General features: G+C 34.6%; 1 protein-coding gene and 1 long non-coding RNA gene across 2 annotated transcripts in view; both read left to right on the plus strand.

Annotated features, from left to right (window-relative positions):
* LOC100176646 (DIS3-like exonuclease 2) overlaps nt 1-9,446 on the plus strand; it is a 19,370-nt gene extending 9,924 nt beyond the window's left edge. Inside the window, exons 16-39 of the mRNA XM_026838923.1 lie at nt 38-111; nt 513-599; nt 842-1,043; nt 1,302-1,403; nt 1,741-1,884; nt 2,155-2,253; nt 2,314-2,404; nt 2,484-2,590; nt 2,892-3,055; nt 3,445-3,589; nt 3,886-3,994; nt 4,432-4,652; nt 5,071-5,268; nt 5,767-5,903; nt 6,248-6,353; nt 6,703-6,780; nt 6,864-6,950; nt 7,084-7,231; nt 7,484-7,623; nt 7,992-8,096; nt 8,303-8,368; nt 8,426-8,481; nt 8,780-8,897; nt 9,197-9,446. Of these exons, the coding sequence (XP_026694724.1) occupies nt 38-111; nt 513-599; nt 842-1,043; nt 1,302-1,403; nt 1,741-1,884; nt 2,155-2,253; nt 2,314-2,404; nt 2,484-2,590; nt 2,892-3,055; nt 3,445-3,589; nt 3,886-3,994; nt 4,432-4,652; nt 5,071-5,268; nt 5,767-5,903; nt 6,248-6,353; nt 6,703-6,780; nt 6,864-6,950; nt 7,084-7,231; nt 7,484-7,623; nt 7,992-8,096; nt 8,303-8,368; nt 8,426-8,481; nt 8,780-8,897; nt 9,197-9,253 (2,841 nt within the window). The 3' untranslated portion in view covers nt 9,254-9,446. The remainder of the gene's footprint in view (nt 1-37; nt 112-512; nt 600-841; nt 1,044-1,301; nt 1,404-1,740; nt 1,885-2,154; nt 2,254-2,313; nt 2,405-2,483; nt 2,591-2,891; nt 3,056-3,444; nt 3,590-3,885; nt 3,995-4,431; nt 4,653-5,070; nt 5,269-5,766; nt 5,904-6,247; nt 6,354-6,702; nt 6,781-6,863; nt 6,951-7,083; nt 7,232-7,483; nt 7,624-7,991; nt 8,097-8,302; nt 8,369-8,425; nt 8,482-8,779; nt 8,898-9,196) is intronic.
* LOC100184216 overlaps nt 4,233-12,924 on the plus strand; it is a 21,453-nt gene continuing 12,761 nt past the window's right edge. The window contains exon 1 of the long non-coding RNA XR_003396905.1: nt 4,233-4,259. This is a non-coding gene — a long non-coding RNA (uncharacterized LOC100184216). The remainder of the gene's footprint in view (nt 4,260-12,924) is intronic.

Below are 12,924 nucleotides of genomic sequence, written 5' to 3' on the forward strand. Positions count from 1 at the left end.
CAGCTGATGCTGCAGGTCGATCTAAGGATCCCCAAAGATATGCAAACCCGAATTTGAATTTTTCCGAACTAGTTCAACAACTCATATTGTTGTGTGGTCCATGTATTCTAGGTAAGTATGTAGAAACTGCCGTTATTACAGCAACATAATAATGAACTGGCACCGCGGCACAGTGATTGGCGCGCATCACTCTGACCATGAAGTTATGGGTTCAAGGCTCGTCGCTGCTACCATTGTGGGCGCATGTGTCTTTGAAGAAGATACTTAATGGCAATTGCTCTAACTTAGTTGTCAGCAATGCGTTATCCAAATTGTCAATGTCAGTCCTACACAAAAACAATCACCACAAAGTTACTTAGTTACATATCGATTACGGTAATCCTTTAGCTGGGAGGTGTATGAACACCTATGTTTTTCTGCCTTTGCGCGAGAATTGAGCAAGTTACATTCATTTAATGACCATAATCGCACAAAAAAAAATTTTACAATTTTTTTCGCATTTTACTTTTTAGATTTGGTCGCTGTTTATTGAAATCTCAAAATATGAATCGTCCGAATCAACCTTACCAAGCTGCATCTAATAAGACTCCAGATAAAAGGTGATTACCAAATGTATGACCTGGTTTATAAAGCATAGACTTTATTTAAAAAATAATATTTTGGATAAAATTTTGATAACTCAATGTCCAACTGCTGTAATTTAAATAGTGGAATATTAATGTATTAAGTGAAATAAAGTTGTGTTAGGGGTCTGTAAACTTTTATATATTTGTTTGCAACACTTGAGCCTATCCAGGTTTACATTAATTTATAAATTATTTCCAAAATATTAAACTTACAGGCGGCGACACCGCCAGAGAAAGAGTGAAAGTGAAAAAGAGTTTCACGGTTCCGCAAATGTGGTGAACGCATGGCCAAGTACTGATCATTGCGTCGTGCAGTTCATTCACCCAAAATCTTACGCCTTAAACTTTTCCACTGCAGCAAGAAATTTTGGCACTGTTAAAAACTCTGTAGCATTTCCGTATGGAAACAGACATATTGTAAGTTGAAGGAACTGCAAAAATTTTTTTTTTATGAAAATGGCGTTGTGTAATTTTAACACATGTGTTTATATAATCAATAAGCGGAAGTCGAAACAACAGTTTGTGTATGACCAGCTTAATATAAAATAAAATATACAATGAAAACAAGTGGGCCCATGTACTTTTCCAAAATTTTATCTGTATGCTCTTCTTTATTTTTTCCAAAACAAATATCCATCAACCAAACATTGCTGACTTTCATTGTATTTTGTGTAGACCAAAATTGAAATGCAAAATTCTGCGGAAGCTCAATCATTATGGAGAAAATATACAACTGAACCATTATCCGGGGTTGTGGCTTCACCGGACACTAATAAGGTGGGTAGCAATGGCGTAACATTACGGGTGTCTGATACGTCACTCCAACTTTTGACATCATATGGTTTAGACTTTTAGCACCCCAGTTTTAGACCTACAGCTTTTACCCCACTGTTGGATGTCTATACAAATGAACAGATTCATTGTAAATTGCATTTGCCACATTAATTACTGAGGTTTCCTTTATTTGACAAGCTATGGGAATGGATGTAAGTGTAAATATATTTAAGCAATGTCACTCCAGATTTTACTAAAATTCAAAAACCATTTCACCTATGCTTTGTTGCTAATACAATCAGTGCTGTTGAGGTTTAACATCAAGGTTTATTACATATAGAAACTGAAAAACAACTGGAAACCTTACTTTGAAGATCATTTGCCCCACTCTGAATTAGAAGCTGGGATCGCAACAGGAGAACTTATAAAAGGAACTCTAAGAGTAAACGCGAAAAAGTTCTCACATGCATTTATCGCTGATAAAGTAAATATGCATGAAATTATTCTATATTTATTAAATGTTGTTTTTTTTATTCATCTAGTATTAATAATCATTTACAGTTATTGTATTTTGATACACAAATTCTGTGTTTCTGTGAAACTTAAAAATTAACAATGCTTTTATAAAAAGGTTTAGTTTGTTGTTTAGAGAGTGTTCTATACAATTATAACAATTTTTGTTTGATATTTCTTGATTTCGACACCTACAATTTTTTTTAATAAGTTTTAGCATATATTTATACTTTGGTTTCAGGAGGGTCATGATATACTAATGGATGGATTTAAAGATAGGAATCGAGCTTTGAATGGAGATGTTGTGGCAGTTCGTATTAAAGATAAGAAAGACTGGATTGTAAGCAAGGACATGTGTATGTTAATGTGCTTATTTTATCTAAACTGCAATTACTTCTAGATTGGAGTGTCAGATTTAGCGGAGCAGTTAGGTGCTGTGTCAGTGGGTGATTCAAAAGCAGATCAGACGTCACCTAATGTTAGTTCACCAAGTAAGTTACTGGTTAATTGACAAACAGTGTTCAGCATATGTTTCATTTGGCTTATTTTTTAACATCTGTTTGTTTGCAGCTGTGGGAAAGTTTAACAAAACAAGAAAAACAGGAGTTGTTGTTGGAATTGTTGAAAAGAAGAGTCGGCAAGTTGTCACTGGGCATCTGAGGTTGGATAAAGCGAAGGTAATTGGTGATATAATGTTGAACATGTTGTGAAAATACTTGTTACAATTCCTGTATGTAACATTTAAATCCAACAGCTTACAAAATGCTATAAATTTGTTAGTATTATCAGATTATTTTATTAACCTTATCTTGATGCAATTTTATTTAAATATTATAAATGCTTTCGCATAATTTTACATCAAAGTAGTTGCATACTACAGTATCAGTGTACATGCAACATAATGAGTAAAATAGGTAGATACACAACTACAAAACTGACACAAGTATCTGTAAAATAAATAAAATCTTTTTGTTTTAGCCAAATGACAAATTTATCACTCTGGAAACTGTGTCCAAAAACAACCAAAACCTTCAGATTCCTCGTGAAGAAGTGATGAAAGAAAAGGCCAAGCAAGATATTTCAAATGTCTTGTTTGTTGGAAAAATCTTGAAATGGGAACCCCATTCACCATTGCCACTGGGGTAGGGAGATTTATTTTTGAACTTATTTGAGTTAAAGGAGACTTGTTTTTTTCCATTTTCTATTGTACTGAAAGTTGAATAATTGACTTTTTTAATCACCAAGTCAAAGTATTTCTGTCATGTAAGAAGAAATAGTTGTGAACATTTGTTTAAACAAATTGTAGATATTTTCTTACTGTACTGCAATAATGAAAAACTGTATTTAAATGTTTACAGGTAACAGGGCATCTTGCCCCAATCCTAACTCCTTGGACAAGGACCTCACTCATATAAAATTGCGTATATTGTTCTATTGCAGCTAGACATTTCATAGGACCAGATTCAGACCGGAATTGACCCATTACACCCAACGTTATCTCAATATTTTTATTTATATGTTTTGCTTTCAGGGAATTGTGTCAAAGCATTGGAGAAATTGGTCAAATTGAACCCGAGACGACTCGTATTCTTATCGACCATGAAGTTGATTTCTCTGAGTTCTCAAATGCAGTGAACCAATGTTTGCCATCCGATCTACCATGGACCATTCCACAGGTGGGATGGGTTTGCTTAAAAACCAAAGGGTTAACAGATTATGAGTTGCCCATGTATAATGCCATAACTGGGCAAATGTATATTGACTTTTAATCTAAAGGATTATTGCTTTTCTGTATGGATAATAATATAGACTCATTTCATTACTGACCACTGGATTGGAGTAATATCTGTTAAGTGCCCTGCTTAAGGTCATATATGCCTATCAGTACAGAGCAATGAACTCTGTGTTTTTTGGTTACACCTTTGGTTAAACTTTTGGAGATATTTCGTTTAAATTGTTGTTGTTGTGTCAGGCAGAGCGAGCTAAAAGAAGAGACTTTACATCAGAATGCATTTTCTCCATTGATCCACCTTCAGCAAGAGATTTAGATGATGCTTTACATTGCAAACAATTGCCCAACGGTAATAATGAATCAGTACATATGTACATATTGTTGATACCACAAATATCTTAATCTTAAATACTTATGTTAGTTTGAATTAGATCCTACACATCAAAAATCAAGTCCAATGAACTGTATTCTGTCAGATATATATTTTGCCTAAAATAGCACCATCAGTCTTCTATTCATGTAGAGTCAAGTAACACTGGATTGGAACAATGTTATGATAAGAAAACATACTTTTCCAGTGCTACGAAAGTGTAAAGAATTCTGTTTGAATAAGAGACAAACGATCCTTTATTATACAATTGGTTGGCCTTGTTTTTTGTCTGTTATGTTATTGTAGCACCAGATCCTTTTAGTATTTCTTTGCACAAGTATATTTACTCTTTGAGCACCATCCAGGCCAGATTTGCGGAATTTATTACATTTGTTTAACTTATTTTAATACATCAGGTACTTACGAGATTGGTGTCCATATTGCTGATGTTAGTTACTTTGTCCATCCTGGCACTGCCCTTGACAAAGTTGCCAGCGAGCGATGTACGTCTGTATACCTTGTACAACGTGTTATACCAATGCTGCCACGTCTACTATGCGAGGAACTATGCAGTTTGAACCCGGGAACTGAACGACTAGCGTTTTCTGTGGTGTGGAACATCACTGAGCAGGGAAAAGTAAGTGGATATTTATATCCTCGCATATATGCCAATATATGACATGATTTACAACATTCTTGTATAAAATTGTACAATAAGTTTTTTGTTTATTATACAACTTTAGTTTAGTATTTTTCCATGCCAGCTTAAACATGGTCTTTTGTTATATTATTCTGGACTAAGTAATTTAAATTGTTTTTGCTTTATTTTTTATCTGTACACCACTATTCATTAAGTAATACCAACTGTTCGCCCCCTCTGTACCTTACAAATGTCTTGATTAGTTGACTATTTCATTAGTTCTTGTATTCCCTTGTTTAAAAAGTATAACCTATGTTTTTTTGGTACCCCACATAATAAGTTGAGTAGAGTGAAATTATACTTCTACAACTAACAGGGACTGAGCTAAAATACAACACCAACTTTCCTTTGTTAGATTTTATCTCAATGGTTTGGCCGTAGTGTAATTCGTTCATGCGCGAAGTTCAGTTACGACCACGCACAATCGTTCATCGACAATCCTGACAGAGATTTCTCACAACCAGAGTCGGCTTGTCAGGAAAATGAATTTCCTGAAATTACTGGAAACTTTTCTATGAATGAAATCAAGACAAAAGTTCTTGGCTTATTCAAGGTCTGTTAATTTATGTTGATGTTTAGAGTGTCTCTATTCTATTTTTTTTCTATTCTACATGGGTGATGTCCCCAGTGTGGCATGCCACATGTTCTAGAATTTATGCCTGCAGTGGGTGTTACCGTATGGTTGTCTATATTAAAAACTTCAGGTATACCTCTATGTTGATTTGTTTTTGATTGCACACTGGATTGCAAAATGACAAATTATATTAATGGCTTATTAAAGCTTTAGCTACAAGTAAAACGGTTTCGAAACTGCTGTTGGTTTCTCTAAGCAATGTGGATTGTGGAATACTGAATATGTAGCCTAAGTAACTGTGTTTTACTTTAAAGCTTTGCAGAATTAAACTATAATCAAAATTTTTATAACTATTTCCAATTAACAGCAGTTTTTTTCAGTTACTCTTCCTAATTTTTTTGTTCTTATAAATGAATATTTTAGATTTTAGACATTTTTGTAAACTTTAAATTTTACTTATTTGTTGTATTTATTCAGGTCAGTCAAAATCTCCGCAAGCAAAGAATAGACAACGGGGCATTAAGACTTGATCAAGTACGCCTGTCTTACACACTCAACAGTGAGACAGGGCTGCCTAATGGTTGTTACACTTATGAATACAAGAAAAGCAATGAGTAAATTATATTCAAAATTTTAATAATATGTTAACTTACAAATATATATATATATATATATATATACACAAATATATATATATCTGTGGATTTTGGTAAATCCAAGACTTGCCATAACTTTATACACTCTTTTTGAATACACGCAAATAACATCTTTACATAATTGGTGTAGGCATAAGAAATGTGCAATGTATTTTTATTGCAAGCCAACTGCTGTAGTGTTAAAGTTAAAGTTAAGGTTATTAAATGCTTGGATGTTGGATAACCTTTCCCATGTAGGAAATATTCACCATTATTGTCTGCTTATTTCAACATTAAATAATTCATATAATTGTTCATTTAAGATTGATTGAAGAGTTTATGTTGTTGGCAAATATGGCTGTTGCACACAAACTATATACAAGCATACCAACGCATGCTTTCTTGCGATCGCATTCAGAACCAAAAGAAGTAAGTGCCTATATTTCAAATTATTAACTGTTTTTTTAAAACTTTCCATTTTTTAATTGAATGAATGAATGAATGAATATAACTTATTTATTCTCGCATGGCAGTGCAACGACAGTCCTTATAGCATGGGTGTTTTGTTTCATACACTTTGTGCATGCTTATGAATTACCAGGCGTAACTTTATAGGTGGTTATTTTTAGTATGGATTTTTCTAAAGGAAACGTTGATACGTTAGACAGCCTATAAGTGACCACTCACTAACCACTGTGCCATTGCGACACAATGACATTTTCCCAAACCTTTAAGTGTAAACACCACAGTGTCAATTTAAACTTCCCAATTTGTTTAGGAAATGATGCAGGATTTTGTGAGCACTTGCATGGCGCTTGGTCTTGAGGTTGATGCAAGCTCTTCAGAAGCTCTGGCTGTAAGTAGAAAAGTTTCAAAATTATGAAAAAACAGCTTCTCTTTTTTTTCTTTATAGCACTTAACTATCTTATTGCATATCAGGAGTCGTTAAGAACAGCACCTGGTGCAGATGAACTTGCCAAGTATAGAAAGCAAGCGTTGTTCTTGCTCGCTATTAAACCACAACAGGTAAAATAGAAAAAATAAATTCAAATTGCATTTTTTAATATTTTTAATATGCATTTTACCAATAGAAAAATTTCTTCGTTTTTTAAATTAACAAAAAATCCATTTATTTTTATAAAAGAATTTTATCTTCTAGCTTGCCACTTACATATGTGCTGGATCAGTAAGCGATGAATCTAAATATCATCACTATGCGCTCAATGTACCTCTCTACACCCACTTCACTTCACCTATTCGTAGATACGCTGACTTGGTTGTCCACAGGCAGCTAGCAGCAGTTATTGGTATGCTAAATGTCATGTTTGTTTAAATTAAAAGTAAACTTAATTCTATATTTTGTTCAAGATATAAAAAATCTCCTTTGATTTTATTTGATAAGTTGATGATGTTATAAAATATTTAAACTTCATTTCTATATATTTTTTACATATTTGAAACTGTGGTGCTAAAACACATTGCGTCAACTCTGTTTCAAAAGCTAAGGCGATGTTTTATCCCAAACACCCCTAATGTTCCGCCTATGTCTGGTTCTACAGGTGAACAATCAGATGAACAGATGATGAATTTATCGACAGATGAACTACAAGCACAAGCCACTCTATGCAATCATAGGAAGAGCAATGCTAAACAAGCTCAAGAACTAAGCATTGATCTATTCTTTAACCTGCTGGTCAATGTAAGTTTAGTTTTCATTATTAAATTTAACTTTCTTTTCTTTCTCTGTTTCTAAAAGAGTCAGTTTTGAAAAATGGGCCATGGTTTTGTTTGTCGGTTTTACTTAAAAAAAATAACCTGTAAAATGTATTTAACATTGTCGTTTTGCATTTAATTCCCTCTTCGCTGTTTAAAAAAAAATTAGTCTTCGTTCTGTATTTAAAGGGATAAATAAAGTTTATGTTAAGTATTTTTGTTTGGTAAAGATACATTGTGTAAATTGATAACTCACTGAACATATTTTTGTTGCACTTTTGCCTTTTCTAGAACTTTTCTTTTTAACCCAACCTATTGATGTAAAACACACAAACATTAAAATGTTGTTTTTAGAACTTCGGTCCCCTTGAAAGCAGAGGTATGGTGATGAATGTGTTGGATCGTGCTGTGGATATTCTCTCAACTGAATATGGAGTCACCAAACGTGTTTATTTAGAGGTATATATATTGTATAAACGTATTTTAATTATCCTCGTGTGGGGGGAGCATCGAAAGTTTTTCTAACACAGGTGTTCTGTTTTATACACTTCACATTACATTAGTAAATGTTCACTAAATTTTTATAGGAACAAATGTTATATATCTTTAGTAGTCATGCACTGATAAATAAATGAATCTTTACTTTAGTTGTATCTAAATCTTAGGAACTTCCTTTAATTTCCCACAAGTGCGAAGAAAAGTTGGTACCTGGAAGCAATGTGAGAATTTACGTGAGTAAAACCTAAAGCTACTGCCATAAAACCAATTAATGAACAAATTTACTTTAGACTCAGAAGTTAAAATGGCCTTTGGAAGGACATGATGTTCCAGAACCTCAGCATGGGTAAAAATACATTGAGTAATTTGAATGAATGAATAAATGTGACTTGCTTTATCCTTGCATGGCCGGAAAAGGATAGTCGTTATAACACGGGTGTTTTGTTTTTATACACCTCATGCCAGCTTAAGTTTTTTACTTAGTGGGTAATTATTTGTACAGCCTTGCCCAAGGACACATACGCCCCCAATGGTAGCAGCGACAAGCCTTAAACCCATTACCCATAGGCGAAAGACAGGCATGCTAACCACTGCCACTGTGCCACAATTTGATATCAACTCACTGATTCATATTTATGTTGCAGTTCCAAACCTGTAGAATTTGATGCTTCAACCCCTGGTATTGTTCAAACTCTTGAAACATTTTCGGTTGTTGATTTTATACTGGAGAAAAAAGAGCCTGTGTCTGCAACCTCTATTCGGGTATGTATGGGTTTTGTATATATTCTAACTCAACCGAATGCAACTTATCTATTTTCGTGTCTTATACATCTTATGCTCGCCCACGAGTTAGCACATATGTAACTTTGTGGGTGATTTTTTTCTAGTATTTTTTGTAATAAGCATGTATGACAATTTTGTGTCTTGCATAAAAACACATACGCGCACGAAGTAGTAGCAGCAATTTGTATAGAAGACTAAATCTAAACTGCAAATCAAGGCGTTTTTGCCTAAATATAAGAAAGTATTCTATTGTAACAAAATGGTCAATATTTGTTTAGGCCACTTTAAAAAGATTAACAACTCAAGAAGATACCAAGGTGGAGTCTAAGATTTAATTTTCTTTATTGGTCTTTTCCTTTTTGTAAACAAATTTCACGGTGCATTTACTGTCTTTAACTACGTTTTAAACAAAACTACTGCAAAGCAGTTTTCTCACTGTCAGCATTTTAATATGTTGTGTCTATCTTTTAAGTTAAGTTGGTAAGCGTTAATTGTTTTGTGCTTCAATAAATTCATGTACAAAGAGCAGTTACAGACATTTTACAATGTTCTACAACAGTATGTTTAGGTATTATAATACAACACTCCTGATTGTGTATGTATGAGGTCCTTGTCGAGGACATGAGATAAATGTATCTTACTCTATTTTCGCGAATAACGATAGTCGTTATGACCCGAGTGTTCTGTTTCAAACACCTTGTGCCAGCTTACGAGTTACCATGTACGTTACTTTGTGGGTGATAATTTTTTTATGTATGGCTGATAATTTGGACAACCCATTAGTGATTACTGGCTTGAAGCAATTGCCGTTAGGTGTCTTATTGTCCAAGGGACACATACGCCCACAATGATAGTAGCGACGAGCCTTGATCGACGCCACATTTAGCTCATCACCCCAACACCCAGGCCCTACGGCATTCACCGTGTGATAGTAAAATGTACTTTAGTTATGGAGCAGCTGTTTTTGATAAATAGCGAACGAATGCAATGTTAGCAACGTGGCAATGGTCGGGACGCTAGAAGTGTTTTACTTGGTTTCCATGTCGTTGATGGCCTGACCAACGTCCTTATAATAACTTTGGACTTGACCGTTCGGAACAGAAAACCATCATTTTTATAAAAAAAAGTTAGTAAACACGTAAGTGGTCATTTTTTGTCGAACAGTTGTTCTGTTTCTTTATCATAATCGTTTTCACATATAGTTAGGGGGGAAGATGGGACACCTCTTCATTCTATTTTCTCGTCATATTTGTTGGTAAACAAAGAACATTCAAAGAATTATAAAAACCGTATTCCAACGGTTCCCATAGACGACTTTTGATTGTTTAAAACATGATTAGGATACCTATAATATTATGTCCTAAAGGTGTCCCATCTTTTCCCACCCTACTACATCGTATTTGTTAGTTCTCGCATTTATTCTTTAATATCTTGACTGAAATGAAATCACAATGTTATATATTCGTGAATTTGAAAAAAATTCTGCAGCTTTAAAAAACGCACATCATCCAAAATCTTGAATCATTGCGAATTTAGGGTGTTACGTCACAATGTTGACCTGACGTCACAAGCTCCTTGAAGCTGATCGGTCGGATTGCTCACGTGACTGACGCCTCGCACCAGTTGATTATTCCCGCCTTGATTGCTCCGCGCATAAAACGCCTCTTTCACCAATCGAGTTACTTCGTTCAATTCATATGAAGTTGGTTCCACACCAGGTCACAAGTTGTATTTATTGCAAGACTTGAGTTAAGTATTATTTTATTACATCATACATTACTACTACTACAGTACAGTATTTATACAATAATATTATTCTATAAGTTTTGTGCCTTAAGCTTATTATTATAAGTAAGTTGTCCTTTTATATCACGTTCTGTTTCGCGACGGTTATTTGCTGTAACGTCACACGCAATTGCACTGTTCACAATCGATGCGTTCTGTTACGTCACAAACGGACACAATCGTTTAAATATCGCTTGCGTTATGTTAGTAGTTCAATTACGTCATAGCTGAACAACATGCGGCTGTTGTACGCGTACGTTTCGCAAAGTTTTTTTTCATGGGGCCCCATGTGCGTTTTGCGTCGTCTTTAAGGCATATTACTTGTATATATTCTAACTATATTTGCGCTATGAGCGCGAAGCAAGAAGATCAAAGAATTGGTAAAGTATAAATCACAGTTGGCATTATTACGTACATAAGCTCTTTTTCCAGAAACATCGATGATGTGACGTCACGAAGTGGTGATGACGCAACAGAAGAACCCACTTCGTAAGTTATTGTTTCGTCACAAACGTTACTTTAAAAGAAGTTTTAAAATTCTATTTTGCAGAGCATGTTATGTGATGTCGTAGAGGATCAAGCGTGCTACGGCACGAAGGAAGAATGAAGGTAATTCTGACGTAATAATATGCAAAATGACATTTAACGAATATGTTTTTGCAGAAGATGCTCGAGACAAATGCTATACAGAAAAAAAGCGCAAGGTATTGTATAAAAAGGTATTGTATAAAAAGGTATTGTATGCTAAACGAAAAAAGCCAAAGAAATTTAAGAATTGTTTTTTAACATTTAAATTAGTAACCATTTAAGTGTAGGCTTTGTTTCATATATTAGTGATATTGCTGAACTTTTACAAACTAATATGTTTCTATAATTGTTAACAATTAAAGTCTTTTGGTTAATTTTAAGCTTACGATTATTGTTAAAGAGCGTTAGTATTTGTTAAAACCACGATTGGGAAATATGGGATTTAGGTGCTAACGGTATTCCATCTTACCTCACAGTACTATATTACTTAAGTGATAAACCTGTGACGTAACCATTACGTTTGTTTTGCAGGCGAAGAACAAAGACGAAGACGCCGATAATGTATACACGGTTTGAGGTTTGAGTATTATAAGCATGAGTTTTGTATATGTTTGTCTGTCAGCGCTGCTGTACTTTTATTCTGCTGAAGCTAATATATTGTCAGCTGTCCTATTTTATATGGATGAGGTCCTAGTTTAGAACCTAGCTGCGATTTAGGTCCGATTTGACCCATTACCCAAAACTATTTTTAGTCAGCCACTACTATAGTGCATTTTGCATGTCTATGAAATATATGCAATGAAAATATGGCAAACATCTTGCTGGATCGGATTTTGTTGTTGTACACTCTATTGTGTGTTTGTTCTACAAAGATCGAATCTTCCAGTGTATTTGTTAAATCGCTTGGTAGAGAACGCTATGTTGGTACACAAATACTCGAGTAATATCAACACGCAATATAATAGCGCATAATTGAAGTCCGCAATTTCCCATTAAACCTTGTAAAATCTAAACTTCTCCACCCCAATAAATACTTAATATAAAACGTCATGTAGCGGGATTGAGACGATGGCCACGTCACAATTACGCTACGACGTCGATATAGATGGGTCAGAGCATGACCCTGCTTTCGGTGCAGTTACGTCACGTCGATTCAATTACATCACGGTCAGGTTGTTGCGTGGACGTAATATCCGAACGTTATTTTATTGTTTGAAGATACGACGAGAGTATCGCGGTACCAACATGGCGATCGACTTAGGTTGGGATATGCGGAGCTGTTATTGGCTTTAACTCCTTGCGGTCGAACATTCAATATGGTGTACACTGCAGATGATTATCTTTCAGGATTTAAACCATATTTTATTTGTAGATGTTTTCATGATTATGTCCGCGTTAATTACTTTTTGACCCTGTCCCCATTTTGAACGATTAAGCTGTTGTGTTAGTTGCATGTTTGTCACATGTACGTCGCTGCACTCGTTGTACTATCTTTGTAGTTTTGTTGGTGTGTTCCTTGTTGGGCACATTGACTATGTGCGTCGTTGTATTATTTTTGTCTATATATGGTTTGTTTTACCTTGCCTGGGTTTGTGTCTATCCGGTGTCAGAAAAAATTCGTTCCCCCGCAAAAATCGTTCCCATTGACCTTTGACCCTCGATGACGACATTCGTGAAAACAGTTCCACTTCAA

This window comes from Ciona intestinalis, unplaced genomic scaffold, assembly GCF_000224145.3.
Source record: "Ciona intestinalis unplaced genomic scaffold, KH HT000127.2, whole genome shotgun sequence".
Lineage (NCBI taxonomy): Eukaryota > Metazoa > Chordata > Ascidiacea > Phlebobranchia > Cionidae > Ciona > Ciona intestinalis.